The sequence below is a fragment of the Limanda limanda genome, chromosome 3 (assembly GCF_963576545.1).
Source record: "Limanda limanda chromosome 3, fLimLim1.1, whole genome shotgun sequence".
Classification (NCBI taxonomy): domain Eukaryota; kingdom Metazoa; phylum Chordata; class Actinopteri; order Pleuronectiformes; family Pleuronectidae; genus Limanda; species Limanda limanda.
This window is the reverse complement of record NC_083638.1, coordinates 28,926,731-28,943,089: the sequence shown is the minus strand read 5'-3', so window position 1 is coordinate 28,943,089 and position 16,359 is coordinate 28,926,731. Positions and strand designations below refer to the sequence as shown.

The following is a 16,359-nucleotide window of genomic DNA, read 5'->3' as shown; positions in this document are numbered from 1 at the left end:
GCGTCGTCATGCAGGGCTGAAGCCTGCACACCTGTGGGGTTTGATAGTAGATGGAAAAATGATGAGCTGATGTTAGGGACCGTGTCAAAAGTGCCTGCAAAATGTCCCAAGCAGTTTTTTGAATTGTCTCTATTTTCTTTAGATTCACAGACACACATAGAGACTTTAGCTTTGCATTGCAAATTTGATCATGAGCCAATTACACAATCAAACATTTAATACAGATCTAAATTGATAGTAAAGTCTATTAAAGGTCCTGGTAATGTACCGTAGAAATATGACATTATCAAAGAGTCTTGTTCCCACGTTGATCTGACCTTTTGATAAACAACTTGGCAAATGTGTTTTTCAAATTTTTAGTTTTGTAACATTAAAACAAAACTTTAACCTTAAGATTGCTTCAGGTATTTGTATTACAGCCAAGTGCTCTTAGTCGTAGTCATTTAAGATTTCAGTTCAGTGGTACAGTATGCATCATATTCACAGACAGTTTATAAAGACGGTCCACAGGACAAATCCAAAAATATGAAGGAAAAGGGTGTTGATTGCTCCCTTGTGGCTGGCTGCAGTACAGGTCATGAATCCTGCCTCCTCAATGTTGGTGGTTGGGACATGGACTAAATTCTAAATATAAGTCCACATCAAATACATTTTCTCAAAGAGGGATTCTGATGTAGATATTTGTGATGGCAATGATGTCTGTTCAAGTGCTCCTTCCTGGGAAGTTTGGTTTTAATTAGTTATTTGATGCTATGAAAACATGGGAAACTTGACAGCTGACACTGACTCACGATTTGTTGATGAAATGTATAAGATGGACCTCGATACTGCGGCTCCATCCCTCAAGCGCTAGTGCATAGACTTAAGTTCCAAACGATGTCATCATCGCAAAGTTGCAGTGTTTGTATTAGGGATATTTTGGTGTCATTTCTGTGTAGAGAAAGGAAGTGGAGATGCATCCTCTGTCTTTACTCTATGATCAAATACTGGACATTTATACAGATACACAAATTTCAATTCCAGATCGTTTGTTTGTGATCAAAGAATTGTTCAGCTACATGTGTTCTTGTGTCCTATAACTGCATTCCCTTGAATTTCTGACATATTTAGTTATATTTTGAAGATTCGTTTTATTGTTGTCATGTTACCCTGAGTACGTTTTGTTAGGGGGCATTTTCTTATCCTTCAGAAAAATGGAAACTAATAGCGTAAGAGGAAGTATGGAACAGAGTCCTATTCCCAGTACTTGGATGAAAGTCCCAAAAAATGTCAGAAGTCCTTCACATATGCTGAGGGATTGTAAATTTGTGCAAGAAAAAATGTTCGCTCCATTTTGACAATCAAAAGATAAAATAAGGGACACAACAGCAATCATGTTGCTTTACCTTTATTATAGACATTTGATACTTGTTGCCGTCACATATGCTGTTGTCTGACTGTTTGAGAGAACATAGTTAAAATAAATTTGATCTTTACCATTGCTTGCAAAGATTATGGTTTTTATTTAATAACAGTAAAACACATACAGTAAAGGGTGAATTTCCTGTAATTTGCATCAGCATTTTTGTTAGCAGCTATAGAGCCTGTTGATCCTCATGATGTCCCAGGAGGACATGCCCTGCCTCTGGCCGATCCGGACGTTGGCGTTGGGGATGGGGGTGATGCTGTCCCTCCCCCGCTGGATGGAGAAGGCTGTTTTTCCGTAGTGCATGATGGAGGAGTAGTCGTAGGGAGTGTTCAGGTTGTTGGTGTTCGACTTGTAGAAGTTGTAGGCCATCCGCTGGTTGATGTTCGCCCAGTTGATCCTGACGTAGCTGTCGCGGTCGCTCCTGGTCTGCTCGTGCTGGAAGCCCAGAGCGTGGTTGAATTCGTGCTGGATGATTCCGTAGTAGACACAGCCCCGCTTGTTGAGAGAGAGCACCTGTCTGCCTCCCACTCTGCCCAGAGAGGAGAAACATCCGCCTCTGTTCTCGATGCTGATGTAGTCGTACTGGTTCTGACGGGGGACAAAGCGGATGCAGGTCCTGCCCTGGAAGGATTTCATGGCACGGTCGATCTTCTGCCTCTCCATGCTGCTGAACTCTCTGCTCATGGTGAAGGGGATCACCACCTGACCGTTGGAGGATTTCTTCCACAGGCATTTCTGGGACCAGCACCTCATGGCGTTCCTGGTTCTCGGAGCAAGCATGTCTCCTTCCAGCAGGAGCTCATCTGTGGCATTGTTTGAGGTCAGAATCCTGGTGGTGATGTCCATGCTGCCCTCGGGAACCTCTTCTTCAAGTTCCTCCTCTTGTATCTCATCTATGGCGTTGTTTGAGGTCAGAATCATGTTGGTGATGTCCATGGTGTCCTCGGGAACATCTTCTTCAACTCCCTCCTCCTGAAGAGGATGAGCCTGAGAGAGGCCGAGCAGGAGCAGCAGCAGTAGGCTGACACTGGGAGTCATCTTCAGGGTGGGTGTGGAGGCTGTGGAGCTTCTGTGGAGAGGAGACACTCCTGATGCTTTCTGTTTGACTCAGTGCTGTCCAGGCTCTTTATACTCTCCTCTACAGGTGTGTCTGCAGGATTATTATGGGCTGGGATCCACAATGTTAGGCCTAAATAAACCTTCCAAGGGAGGACTCCACTGACAAACCCAGTGTTTCAACATAGTTTGTTATCTCTGGTCAGTAGGTGGATCAACACAGGTGACACTTTTTAAAGCTTAATACTTGTTGAAGAATGAACTTGTACCAATAGGATCTTCTATTATTTAAGAAGAAGCATGACAAATTTTAACTGAGTGATAAATATATGTATTCCCATTGAAACGACCTTTGGCACAAACGTAATCTCTTACGTTCTTCTCACACAGACACCATCCTAACTCTTTTGCAATTAAAAATGAAATCACTTTAAGGAGGCAGGTTACCTGATGTTAATTGACCTTATGGTTAAAAAAAAAAAATCCCTGTAGAATAATGGTAAAAGTGGCTCTGTCATTGTTGCATTGTCAGTTGATCATAGTCCTTTTAAGGAATAAAACAAACTATGCGGAAATAAAGCACTAGGAGTCAAAGAAGCTTTAAAATGTAATGATGACTTGACAAAATATAAACAAACAGGCTAAAAACGCAGAGGGGAAGTTAGGTAGCCTCAGATTGTGCCTCATTTATTACACTTGAGTCACAGAGCTAAATATTCAAGTTCCAAAAAAGTGGCCTTAGCATAGGTCATAAATCCTGCCTGTTCCATGTTAGTGTATGGAACGTGGACAAAAACTAAAAACGCAAAGTACACATCAAATACATATTTCTCGAAGATGTTTTCTGTCATTTGCGTATTTTATATCACACAATGCTAATGATGCTATAGAAAATGTGGTCAGAGATCATTTGCTGAGACTGACCCACAATTGGTTGAGCGCGAGTCTGCAGGACCTCGTTACCTTGGCTTGATCCTCCAATCGCTACTTTCAGACACTGGCTCCAACTACGCAAGATTGCAGTGTTCATATCTGGGATATTTTGGCTCCATTTCTGGTTAGTGGGGGGGAAGAGGAGACAAGGGGTTTTCTTTATACAGGGTTAATAAAGAGAACTATCCATAAAAAAAAAAGATTGTAGTCAATCAACTGTTTAGATGTTGAGGGGCTCCAAAGGATAAGGGGGTTGTTTGACTATCTGAAGGTGCAATAGTAAAGATCAGGGGAACTTCACTGATCTTACACACATGTTATTTTTGCGTCGTCATGCAGGGCTGAAGCCTGCACACCTGTGGGGTTTGATAGTAGATGGAAAAATGATGAGCTGATGTTAGGGACCGTGTCAAAAGTGGCTGGCAAAATGTCCCAAGCAGTTTTTTGAATTGTCTCTATTTTCTTTAGATTCACAGACACACATAGAGACTTTAGCTTTGCATTGCAAATTTGATCATGAGCCAATTACACAATCAAACATTTAATACAGATCTAAATTGATAGTAAAGTCTATTAAAGGTCCTGGTAATGTACCGTAGAAATATAACATTATCAAAGAGTCTTGTTCCCACGTTGATCTGACCTTTTGATAAACAACTTGGCAAATGTGTTTTTAAAATTTTTAGTTTTGTAACATTAAAACAAAACTTTAACCTTAAGATTGCTTCAGGTATTTGTATTACAGCCAAGTGCTCTTAGTCGTAGTCATTTAAGATTTCAGTTCAGTGGTACAGTATGCATCATATTCACAGACAGTTTATAAAGACGGTCCACAGGACAAATCCAAAAATATGAAGGAAAAGGGTGTTGATTGCTCCCTTGTGGCTGGCTGCAGTAAAGGGCATGAATCCTGCCTCCTCAATGTTGGTGGATGGGACATGGACTAAATTTTAAATATAATTCCACATCAAATACATTTTCTCAAAAAGGGCTTCTGATGTAGATATTTGTAATGGCAATGATGTCTGTTCAAGTGCTCCTTCCTGGGAAGTTTGGTTTTAATTAGTTATTTGATGCTATGAAAACATGGGAAACTTGACAGCTGACACTGACTCACGATTTTTTGATGAAATGTATAAGATGGACCTCGATACTGCGGCTCCATCCCTCAAGCGCTAGTGCATAGACTTAAGTTCCAAACGATGTCATCATCGCAAAGTTGCAGTGTTTGTATTAGGGATATTTTGGTGTCATTTCTGTGTAGAGAAAGGAAGTGGAGATGCATCCTCTGTCTTTACTCTATGATCAAATACTGGACATTTATACAGATACACAAATTTCAATTCCAGATCTTTTGTTTGTGATCAAAGAATTGTTCAGCTACATGTGTTCTTGTGTCCTATAACTGCATTCCCTTGAATTTGTGACATATTTAGTTATATTTTGAAGATTCGTTTTATTGTTGTCATGTTACCCTGAGTACGTTTTGTTAGGGGGCATTTTCTTATCCTTCAGAAAAATGGAAACTAATAGCGTAAGAGGAAGTATGGAACAGAGTCCTATTCCCAGTACTTGGATGATAGTCCCAAAAAATGTCAGAAGTCCTTCACATATGCTGAGGGATTGTAAATTTGTGCAAGAAAAAATGTTCCCTCCTTTTTGACAATCAAAAGATAAAATAAGGGACACAACAGCAATCATGTTGCTTTACCTTTATTATAGACATTTGATACTTGTTGCCGTCACATATGCTGTTGTCTGACTGTTTGAGAGAACATAGTTAAAATAAATTTGATCTTTACCATTGCTTGCAAAGATTATGGTTTTTATTTAATAACAGTAAAACACATACAGTAAAGGGTGAATTTCCTGTATTTTGCATCAGCATTTTTGTTAGCAGCTATAGAGCCTGTTGATCCTCATGATGTCCCAGTAGGACATGCCCTGCCTCTGGCCGATCCGGACGTTGGCGTTGGGGATGGGGGTGATGCTGTCCCTCCCCCGCTGGATGGAGAAGGCTGTTTTTCCGTAGTGCATGATGGAGGAGTAGTCGTAGGGAGTGTTCAGGTTGTTGGTGTTCGACTTGTAGAAGTTGTAGGCCATCCGCTGGTTGATGTTCGCCCAGTTGATCCTGACGTAGCTGTCGCGGTCGCTCCTGGTCTGCTCGTGCTGGAAGCCCAGAGCGTGGTTGAATTCGTGCTGGATGATTCCGTAGTAGACACAGCCCCGCTTGTTGAGAGAGAGCACCTGTCTGCCTCCCACTCTGCCCAGAGAGGAGAAACATCCGCCTCTGTTCTCGATGCTGATGTAGTCGTACTGGTTCTGACGGGGGACAAAGCGGATGCAGGTCCTGCCCTGGAAGGATTTCATGGCACGGTCGATCTTCTGCCTCTCCATGCTGCTGAACTCTCTGCTCATGGTGAAGGGGATCACCACCTGACCGTTGGAGGATTTCTTCCACAGGCATTTCTGGGACCAGCACCTCATGGCGTTCCTGGTTCTCGGAGCAAGCATGTCTCCTTCCAGCAGGAGCTCATCTGTGGCGTTGTTTGAGGTCAGAATCCTGGTGGTGATGTCCATGCTGCCCTCGGGAACCTCTTCTTCAAGTTCCTCCTCTTGTATCTCATCTATGGCGTTGTTTGAGGTCAGAATCATGTTGGTGATGTCCATGGTGTCCTCGGGAACATCTTCTTCAACTCCCTCCTCCTGAAGAGGATGAGCCTGAGAGAGGCCGAGCAGGAGCAGCAGCAGTAGGCTGACACTGGGAGTCATCTTCAGGGTGGGTGTGGAGGCTGTGGAGCTTCTGTGGAGAGGAGACACTCCTGATGCTTTCTGTTTGACTCAGTGCTGTCCAGGCACTTTATACTCTCCTCTACAGGTGTGTCTGCAGGATTATTATGGGCTGGGGTCCACAATGATAGGCCTAAATAAACCTTCGAAGGGAGGACTCCACTGACAAACCCAGTGTTTCAACATAGTTTGTTATCTCTGGTCAGTAGGTGGATCAACACAGGTGACACTTTTTAAAGCTTAATACTTGTTGAAGAATGAACTTGTACCAATAGGATCTTCTATTATTTAAGAAGAAGCATGACAAATTTTAACTGAGTGATAAATATATGTATTCCCATTGAAACGACCTTTGGCACAAACGTAATCTCTTACGTTCTTCTCACACAGACACCATCCATACTCTTTTGCAATTAAAAATGAAATCACTTTAAGGAGGCAGGTTACCTGATGTTAATTGACCTTATGGTTAAAAAAAAAAAATCCCTGTAGAATAATGGTAAAATTGGCTCTGTCATTGTTGCATTATCAGTTGATCATAGGCCTTTTAAGGAATAAAACAAACTATGCGGAAATAAAGCACTAGGAGTCAAAGAAGCTTTAAAATGAAATGATGACTTGACAAAATATAAACAAACAGGCTAAAAACGCAGAGGGGAAGTTAGGTAGCCTCAGATTGTGCCTCATTTATTACACTTGAGTCACAGAGCTAAATATTCAAGTTCCAAAAAAGTGGCCTTAGCATAGGTCATAAATCCTGCCTGTTCCATGTTAGTGTATGGAACGTGGACAAAAACTAAAAACGCAAAGTACACATCAAATACATATTTCTCGAAGATGTTTTCTGTCATTTGCGTATTTTATACCACACAATGCTAATGATGCTATAGAAAATGTGGTCAGAGATCATTTGCTGAGACTGACCCACAATTGGTTGAGCGCGAGTCTGCAGGACCTCGTTACCTTGGCTTGATCCTCCAATCGCTACTTTCAGACACTGGCTCCAACTACGCAAGATTGCAGTGTTCATATCTGGGATATTTTGGCTCCATTTCTGGTTAGTGGGGGGGAAGAGGAGACAAGGGGTTTTCTTTATACAGGGTTAATAAAGAGAACTATCCATAAAAAAAAAAGATTGTAGTCAATCAACTGTTTAGATGTTGAGGGGCTCCAAAGGATAAGGGGGTTGTTTGACTATCTGAAGGTGCAATAGTAAAGATCAGGGGAACTTCACTGATCTTACACACATGTTATTTTTGCGTCGTCATGCAGGGCTGAAGCCTGCACACCTGTGGGGTTTGATAGTAGATGGAAAAATGATGAGCTGATGTTAGGGACCGTGTCAAAAGTGGCTGGCAAAATGTCCCAAGCAGTTTTTTGAATTGTCTCTATTTTCTTTAGATTCACAGACACACATAGAGACTTTAGCTTTGCATTGCAAATTTGATCATGAGCCAATTACACAATCAAACATTTAATACAGATCTAAATTGATAGTAAAGTCTATTAAAGGTCCTGGTAATGTACCGTAGAAATATAACATTATCAAAGAGTCTTGTTCCCACGTTGATCTGACCTTTTGATAAACAACTTGGCAAATATGTTTTTAAAATTTTTAGTTTTGTAACATTAAAACAAAACTTTAACCTTAAGATTGCTTCAGGTATTTGTATTACAGCCAAGTGCTCTTAGTCGTAGTCATTTAAGATTTCAGTTCAGTGGTACAGTATGCATCATATTCACAGACAGTTTATAAAGACGGTCCACAGGACAAATCCAAAAATATGAAGGAAAAGGGTGTTGATTGCTCCCTTGTGGCTGGCTGCAGTAAAGGGCATGAATCCTGCCTCCTCAATGTTGGTGGATGGGACATGGACTAAATTTTAAATATAATTCCACATCAAATACATTTTCTCAAAAAGGGCTTCTGATGTAGATATTTGTAATGGCAATGATGTCTGTTCAAGTGCTCCTTCCTGGGAAGTTTGGTTTTAATTAGTTATTTGATGCTATGAAAACATGGGAAACTTGACAGCTGACACTGACTCACGATTTTTTGATGAAATGTATAAGATGGACCTCGATACTGCGGCTCCATCCCTCAAGCGCTAGTGCATAGACTTAAGTTCCAAACGATGTCATCATCGCAAAGTTGCAGTGTTTGTATTAGGGATATTTTGGTGTCATTTCTGTGTAGAGAAAGGAAGTGGAGATGCATCCTCTGTCTTTACTCTATGATCACATACTGGACATTTATACAGATACACAAATTTCAATTCCAGATCTTTTGTTTGTGATCAAAGAATTGTTCAGCTACATGTGTTCTTGTGTCCTATAACTGCATTCCCTTGAATTTCTGACATATTTAGTTATATTTTGAAGATTCGTTTTATTGTTGTCATGTTACCCTGAGTACGTTTTGTTAGGGGGCATTTTCTTATCCTTCAGAAAAATGGAAACTAATAGCGTAAGAGGAAGTATGGAACAGAGTCCTATTCCCAGTACTTGGATGATAGTCCCAAAAAATGTCAGAAGTCCTTCACATATGCTGAGGGATTGTAAATTTGTGCAAGAAAAAATGTTCCCTCCATTTTGACAATCAAAAGATAAAATAAGGGACACAACAGCAATCATGTTGCTTTACCTTTATTATAGACATTTGATACTTGTTGCCGTCACATATGCTGTTGTCTGACTGTTTGAGAGAACATAGTTAAAATAAATTTGATCTTTACCATTGCTTGCAAAGATTATGGTTTTTATTTAATAACAGTAAAACACATACAGTAAAGGGTGAATTTCCTGTATTTTGCATCAGTATTGTTGTTAGCAGCTATAGAGCCTGTTGATCCTCATGATGTCCCAGTAGGACATGCCCTGCCTCTGGCCGATCCGGACGTTGGCGTTGGGGATGGGGGTGATGCTGTCCCTCCCCCGCTGGATGGAGAAGGCTGTTTTTCCGTAGTGCATGATGGAGGAGTAGTCGTAGGGAGTGTTCAGGTTGTTGGTGTTCGACTTGTAGAAGTTGTAGGCCATCCGCTGGTTGATGTTCGCCCAGTTGATCCTGACGTAGCTGTCGCGGTCGCTCCTGGTCTGCTCGTGCTGGAAGCCCAGAGCGTGGTTGAATTCGTGCTGGATGATTCCGTAGTAGACACAGCCCCGCTTGTTGAGAGAGAGCACCTGTCTGCCTCCCACTCTGCCCAGAGAGGAGAAACATCCGCCTCTGTTCTCGATGCTGATGTAGTCGTACTGGTTCTGACGGGGGACAAAGCGGATGCAGGTCCTGCCCTGGAAGGATTTCATGGCACGGTCGATCTTCTGCCTCTCCATGCTGCTGAACTCTCTGCTCATGGTGAAGGGGATCACCACCTGACCGTTGGAGGATTTCTTCCACAGGCATTTCTGGGACCAGCACCTCATGGCGTTCCTGGTTCTCGGAGCAAGCATGTCTCCTTCCAGCAGGAGCTCATCTGTGGCGTTGTTTGAGGTCAGAATCCTGGTGGTGATGTCCATGCTGCCCTCGGGAACCTCTTCTTCAAGTTCCTCCTCTTGTATCTCATCTATGGCGTTGTTTGAGGTCAGAATCATGTTGGTGATGTCCATGGTGTCCTCGGGAACATCTTCTTCAACTCCCTCCTCCTGAAGAGGATGAGCCTGAGAGAGGCCGAGCAGGAGCAGCAGCAGTAGGCTGACACTGGGAGTCATCTTCAGGGTGGGTGTGGAGGCTTTGGAGCTTCTGTGGAGAGGAGACACTCCTGATGCTTTCTGTTTGACTCAGTGCTGTCCAGGCTCTTTATACTCTCCTCTACAGGTGTGTCTGCAGGATTATTATGGGCTGGGATCCACAATGTTAGGCCTAAATAAACCTTCCAAGGGAGGACTCCACTGACAAACCCAGTGTTTCAACATAGTTTGTTATCTCTGGTCAGTAGGTGGATCAACACAGGTGACACTTTTTAAAGCTTAATACTTGTTGAAGAATGAACTTGTACCAATAGGATCTTCTATTATTTAAGAAGAAGCATGACAAATTTTAACTGAGTGATAAATATATGTATTCCCATTGAAACGACCTTTGGCACAAACGTAATCTCTTACGTTCTTCTCACACAGACACCATCCATACTCTTTTGCAATTAAAAATGAAATCACTTTAAGGAGGCAGGTTACCTGATGTTAATTGACCTTATGGTTAAAAAAAAAAAATCCCTGTAGAATAATGGTAAAAGTGGCTCTGTCATTTTTGCATTGTCAGTTGATCATAGTCCTTTTAAGGAATAAAACAAACTATGCGGAAATAAAGCACTAGGAGTCAAAGAAGCTTTAAAATGTAATGATGACTTGACAAAATATAAACAAACAGGCTAAAAACGCAGAGGGGAAGTTAGGTAGCCTCAGATTGTGCCTCATTTATTACACTTGAGTCACAGAGCTAAATATTCAGGTTCCAAAAAAGTGGCCTTAGCATAGGTCATAAATCCTGCCTGTTCCATGTTAGTGTATGGAACGTGGACAAAAACTAAAAACGCAAAGTACACATCAAATACATATTTCTCGAAGATGTTTTCTGTCATTTGCGTATTTTATATCACACAATGCTAATGATGCTATAGAAAATGTGGTCAGAGATCATTTGCTGAGACTGACCCACAACTGGTTGAGCGCGAGTCTGCAGGACCTCGTTACCTTGGCTTGATCCTCCAATCGCTACTTTCAGACTCTGGCTCCAACTACGCAAGAATGCATTGTTCATATCTGGGATATTTTGGCTCCATTTCTGGTTAGTGGGGGAGAAGAGGAGACAAGGGGTTTTCTTTATACAGGGTTAATAAAGAGAACTATCCATAAAAAAAAAAAAAGATTGTAGTCAATCAACTGTTTAGATGTTGAGGGGCTCCAAAGGATAAGGGGGTTGTTTGACTATCTGAAGGTGCAATAGTAAAGATCAGGGGAACTTCACTGATCTTACACACATGTTATTTTTGCGTCGTCATGCAGGGCTGAAGCCTGCACACCTGTGGGGTTTGATAGTACTGTAGATGGGAAAATGATGAGCTGATGTTAGGGACCGTGTCAAAAGTGCCTGCAAAATGTCCCAAGCAGTTTTTTGAATTGTCTCTATTTTCTTTAGATTCACAGACACACATAGAGACTTTAGCTTTGCATTGCAAATTTGATCATGAGCCAATTACACAATCAAACATTTAATACAGATCTAAATTGATAGTAAAGTCTATTAAAGGTCCTGGTAATGTACCGTTGATGACATTATCAAAGAGTCTTGTTCCCACGTTGATCTGACCTTTTGATAAACAACTTGGCAAATGTGTTTTTCAAATTTTTAGTTTTGTAACATTAAAACAAAACTTTAACCTTAAGATTGCTTCAGGTATTTGTATTACAGCCAAGTGCTCTTAGTCGTAGTCATTTAAGATTTCAGTTCAGTGGTACAGTATGCATCATATTCACAGACAGTTTATAAAGACGGTCCACAGGACAAATCCAAAAATATGAAGGAAAAGGGTGTTGATTGCTCCCTTGTGGCTGGCTGAAGTACAGGTCATGAATCCTGCCTCCTCAATGTCGGTGGATGGGACATGGACTAAATTCTAAATATAAGTCCACATCAAATACATTTTGTCAAAGAGGGCTTCTGATGTAGATATTTGTAATGGCAATGATGTCTGTTCAAGTGCTCCTTCCTGGGAAGTTTGGTTTTAATTAGTTATTTGATGCTATGAAAACATGGGAAACTTGACAGCTGACACTGACTCACGATTTGTTGATGAAATGTATAAGATGGACCTCGATACTGCGGCTCCATCCCTCAAGCGCTAGTGCATAGACTTAAGTTCCAAACGATGTCATCATCGCAAAGTTGCATTGTTTGTATTAGGGATATTTTGGTGTCATTTCTGTGTAGAGAAAGGAAGTGGAGATGCATCCTCTGTCTTTACTCTATGATCACATACTGGACATTTATACAGATAAACAAATTTCAATTCCAGATCTTTTGTTTGTGATCAAAGAATTGTTCAGCTACATGTGTGCTTGTGTCCTATAACTGCATTCCCTTGAATTTGTGACATATTTAGTTATATTTTGAAGATTCGTTTTATTGTTGTCATGTTACCCTGAGTACGTTTTGTTAGGGGGCATTTTCTTATCCTTCAGAAAAATGGAAACTAATAGCGTAAGAGGAAGTATGGAACAGAGTCCTATTCCCAGTACTTGGATGATGTTCCCAAAAAATGTCAGAAGTCCTTCACATATGCTGAGGGATTGTAAATTTGTGCAAGAAAAAAGTGTTCGCTCTATTTTGACAATCAAAAGATAAAATAAGGGACACAACAGCAATCATGTTGCGTTACCTTTATTATAGACATTTGATACTTGTTGCCGTCACATATGCTGTTGTCTGACTGTTTGAGAGAACATAGTTAAAATAAATTTGATCTTTACCATTGCTTGCAAAGATTATGGTTTTTATTTAATAACAGTAAAACACATACAGTAAAGGGTGAATTTCCTGTATTTTGCATCAGCATTTTTGCTAGCAGCTATAGAGCCTGTTGATCCTCATGATGTCCCAGTAGGACATGCCCTGCCTCTGGCCGATCCGGACGTTGGCGTTGGGGATGGGGGTGATGCTGTCCCTCCCCCGCTGGATGGAGAAGGCTGTTTTTCCGTAGTGCATGATGGAGGAGTAGTCGTAGGGAGTGTTCAGGTTGTTGGTGTTCGACTTGTAGAAGTTGTAGGCCATCCGCTGGTTGATGTTCGCCCAGTTGATCCTGACGTAGCTGTCGCGGTCGCTCCTGGTCTGCTCGTGCTGGAAGCCCAGAGCGTGGTTGAATTCGTGCTGGATGATTCCGTAGTAGACACAGCCCCGCTTGTTGAGAGAGAGCACCTGTCTGCCTCCCACTCTGCCCAGAGAGGAGAAACATCCGCCTCTGTTCTCGATGCTGATGTAGTCGTACTGGTTCTGACGGGGGACAAAGCGGATGCAGGTCCTGCCCTGGAAGGATTTCATGGCACGGTCGATCTTCTGCCTCTCCATGCTGCTGAACTCTCTGCTCATGGTGAAGGGGATCACCACCTGACCGTTGGAGGATTTCTTCCACAGGCATTTCTGGGACCAGCACCTCATGGCGTTCCTGGTTCTCGGAGCAAGCATGTCTCCTTCCAGCAGGAGCTCATCTGTGGCGTTGTTTGAGGTCAGAATCCTGGTGGTGATGTCCATGCTGCCCTCGGGAACCTCTTCTTCAAGTTCCTCCTCTTGTATCTCATCTATGGCGTTGTTTGAGGTCAGAATCATGTTGGTGATGTCCATGGTGTCCTCAGGAACATCTTCTTCAACTCCCTCCTCCTGAAGAGGATGAGCCTGAGAGAGGCCGAGCAGGAGCAGCAGCAGTAGGCTGACACTGGGAGTCATCTTCAGGGTGGGTGTGGCGGCTGTGGAGCTTCTGTGGAGAGGAGACACTCCTGATGCTTTCTGTTTGACTCAGTGCTATCCAGGCACTTTATACTCTCCTCTACAGGTGTGTCTGCAGGATTATTATGGGCTGGGGTCCACAATGTTAGGCCTAAATAAACCTTCCAAGGGAGGACTCCACTGACAAACCCAGTGTTTCAACATAGTTTGTTATCTCTGGTCAGTAGGTGGATCAACACAGGTGACACTTTTTAAAGCTTAATACTTGTTGAAGAATGAACTTGTACCAATAGGATCTTCTATTATTTAAGAAGAAGCATGACAAATTTTAACTGAGTGATAAATATATGTATTCCCATTGAAACGACCTTTGGCACAAACGTAATCTCTTACGTTTTTCTCACACAGACACCATCCATACTCTTTTGCAATTAAAAATGAAATCACTTTAAGGAGGCAGGTTACCTGATGTTAGTTTACCTTATGGTTAAAAAAAGAAAAAAAACTCCCTGTAGAATAATGGTAAAAGTGGCTCTGTCATTGTTGCATTGTCAGTTGATCATAGTCCTTTTAAGGAATAAAACAAACAATTCGGAAATAAAGCACTAGGAGTCAAAGAATCTTTAAAATGTAATGATGACTTGACAAAATATAAACAAACAGGCTAAAAACGCAGAGGGGAAGTTAGGTAGCCTCAGATTGTGCCTCATTTGACAAATTTGACAAAAATATAGATCGTTTATTCTGGGTTGGTTGAGTTCATCGAAATACATTTGTATGGTTTTTAATCATAATGATGTCTTTAAGTATAAAAACCATCCTTGATGGAATAAGTATTGTGTGTTTGTATATATATAAATATTATTAACTCTGCCTTTTATCTGATACATCTCACTTATTTGTTTCGTTAAATGCTGATCTAGCAGAAATGACAAATGTTCCTATGTATTCGCGGCTTCAACTGGGTCTTTATCTTTAAAATCAAAGTGGACCTTCCCTTAGATCTACTACTACTTCTCCTATTGTAAATAGATTTGATCAAACAATTTGAGTAAAGACATATTCATTTTTATGTTTATTTTGCCAAAAAAATAAAGAATTATAGTTATCTTTAAACATGAATCCAAAACCTACAAAGGGCATCAAAGGACCTTTAGCTTCCAGAATAAACTCTGACATCATTTACATCTGTGTCCTGGAGATTTATTTGTTTGTTAGAGGATAAATGCACAAATGCATTCTTCTTCCAGTGAACCTTGTGATTATGAGGCATCCTAAAATAATGTCTTCAGTTGGCTTGCACTGCATCAGCAGGCACTGTGGTTGGTCTTAAATCTCCCCGGCTACTCTGAATGACTCTATGAGAAATGGATGCTCTTCCTGCTGAGTCCACAGTTTGTCTGATAGATTGTGCTGCTTCAGATGCTATTGAATTGGTCCTGAATGGTCCCAGGAATATTGCAGAGCCAAAAGCCGCAGGGCGAGTGGTGAGTGAACTTGGCACTCAGCTCTCTCTTATTTCACGGTTATGATGGAGGATTTTCGCCCTGTGTGTTTTACTGCTGTCATTTTCATTTCTTCACCGTGACAAACTCAGGGGCAGAGGAACTTCATCATTCAGTTCACTGACAAAGAAAAGACATACACTTGAACATCCTTTTGTCTAAAAACAGGAAAGTTGGCGGTAGTTAATGTTTGCGTATCATACCACCTAAAACATGTTTAAATTAAATTGAAAAAGATGCCTAGTATCAGATCTGCCAACATAGATGTGAAAATGATAATACAGCTAAGGATGAATGGATGGATGGATGGATAGATAGATAGATAGATAGATGGATGGATAATACTTTGATTTAAAAAAAATTAAGTGTCAAAATGCAGCGGCTTAACATTTGAAGTACACATTAGGAATCGTGAATTAAATATGGAGCAGATCTTAGCAGTCCCTGAGCATTTGTCCACACAATAGGATGATGCTTCACAGAGATTGTCTCCATGTAGAACAGCGATATTGAGCCACTGATGTTTGCAAAGAGTTATGTTTGGCAAGTGTTGAATTTTTAACCACCCTGAAGCCAGCTGAGTACACTTCAGTCAAGCCTGAAGATACAGCAGATTATCTAATAACATCACATAGCATAACCCAAGGTAACATAATAAAACACATAATAACATAGCATAATAGCATACCATAACATAATGCAACATTGTACATAGCACAACAAAACCAAGCATAATATAGGATGGTATGCCATAACTAGTATAACATAACATAATAATACAAATTTAACATAGCATAACATCACATCAAGGCATGCACAGAGTGGGGGGCAGCTCGCCATGTCCTTTTATGAGATGTATTAATCCAGGCTGTCTGGGCCTTAACAGGATATGTCCCGGTGTCATGTTTTCCCTGAGGACACTTCTATGTGTGCCTAACTGTTTGTGCCTAAAAGGGACCCTGTGGTTACTTCCGGTGCAACACCAGGCAGTGACAGGGCAAAACCTAACCTTCAGACGTAGAAGTGTGGAAACACAGTGCAAATGCCTCCCTTTCTCCTCTTTCTTTTATTATTTTGCCCCATGCCCCTTAGAGAGTCTGTGCACAAACACTGCTGCATTAGCTTAAAGCATATAAGATGAAAAAAAAAACAACAAGATGATAAATCGCTCTGGAAAAATAAAGAGACCACTGCAAGATCAGCAATGTCTTTAAGTTCACTATTTGTATTTATGT

General features: G+C 41.3%; 4 protein-coding genes across 8 annotated transcripts; all 4 read right to left on the bottom strand.

Annotated features, from left to right (window-relative positions):
* Positions 1 to 1,567: 1,567 nt before the first annotated feature.
* Positions 1,568 to 2,446, bottom strand: LOC132998555 (high choriolytic enzyme 1-like). 2 transcript variants are annotated; one of them, XM_061068261.1, is made up of 2 exons: positions 2,360 to 2,446; positions 1,568 to 2,269 (listed from the first exon to the last, which is right to left on the bottom strand). In XM_061068261.1, the coding sequence occupies exons 1-2, from the start codon at positions 2,444 to 2,446 to the stop codon at positions 1,568 to 1,570; spliced, it is 789 nt and encodes a 262-aa protein (XP_060924244.1). The 2 variants fall into 2 exon arrangements, with proteins under 2 accessions (XP_060924244.1, XP_060924243.1); XM_061068260.1 differs by having other exon boundaries at positions 1,568 to 2,446.
* Positions 2,447 to 5,290: 2,844 nt separating this feature from the next.
* On the bottom strand, positions 5,291 to 6,169 carry LOC132998567 (high choriolytic enzyme 1-like). Of its 2 annotated transcripts, XM_061068281.1 has the most exons (2): positions 6,083 to 6,169; positions 5,291 to 5,992 (listed from the first exon to the last, which is right to left on the bottom strand). In XM_061068281.1, exons 1-2 carry the CDS (start codon positions 6,167 to 6,169, stop codon positions 5,291 to 5,293), a joined length of 789 nt encoding a protein of 262 aa, XP_060924264.1. The 2 variants fall into 2 exon arrangements, with proteins under 2 accessions (XP_060924264.1, XP_060924263.1); XM_061068280.1 differs by having other exon boundaries at positions 5,291 to 6,169.
* Positions 6,170 to 9,013: 2,844 nt separating this feature from the next.
* Positions 9,014 to 9,892, bottom strand: LOC132998563 (high choriolytic enzyme 1-like). Of its 2 annotated transcripts, XM_061068275.1 has the most exons (2): positions 9,806 to 9,892; positions 9,014 to 9,715 (listed from the first exon to the last, which is right to left on the bottom strand). In XM_061068275.1, exons 1-2 carry the CDS (start codon positions 9,890 to 9,892, stop codon positions 9,014 to 9,016), a joined length of 789 nt encoding a protein of 262 aa, XP_060924258.1. The 2 variants fall into 2 exon arrangements, with proteins under 2 accessions (XP_060924258.1, XP_060924257.1); XM_061068274.1 differs by having other exon boundaries at positions 9,014 to 9,892.
* A 2,848-nt stretch (positions 9,893 to 12,740) lies between these two features.
* On the bottom strand, positions 12,741 to 13,619 carry LOC132998568 (high choriolytic enzyme 1-like). Of its 2 annotated transcripts, XM_061068283.1 has the most exons (2): positions 13,533 to 13,619; positions 12,741 to 13,442 (listed from the first exon to the last, which is right to left on the bottom strand). In XM_061068283.1, the coding sequence occupies exons 1-2, from the start codon at positions 13,617 to 13,619 to the stop codon at positions 12,741 to 12,743; spliced, it is 789 nt and encodes a 262-aa protein (XP_060924266.1). The 2 variants fall into 2 exon arrangements, with proteins under 2 accessions (XP_060924266.1, XP_060924265.1); XM_061068282.1 differs by having other exon boundaries at positions 12,741 to 13,619.
* Between the last annotated feature and the right edge of the window lie 2,740 nt (positions 13,620 to 16,359).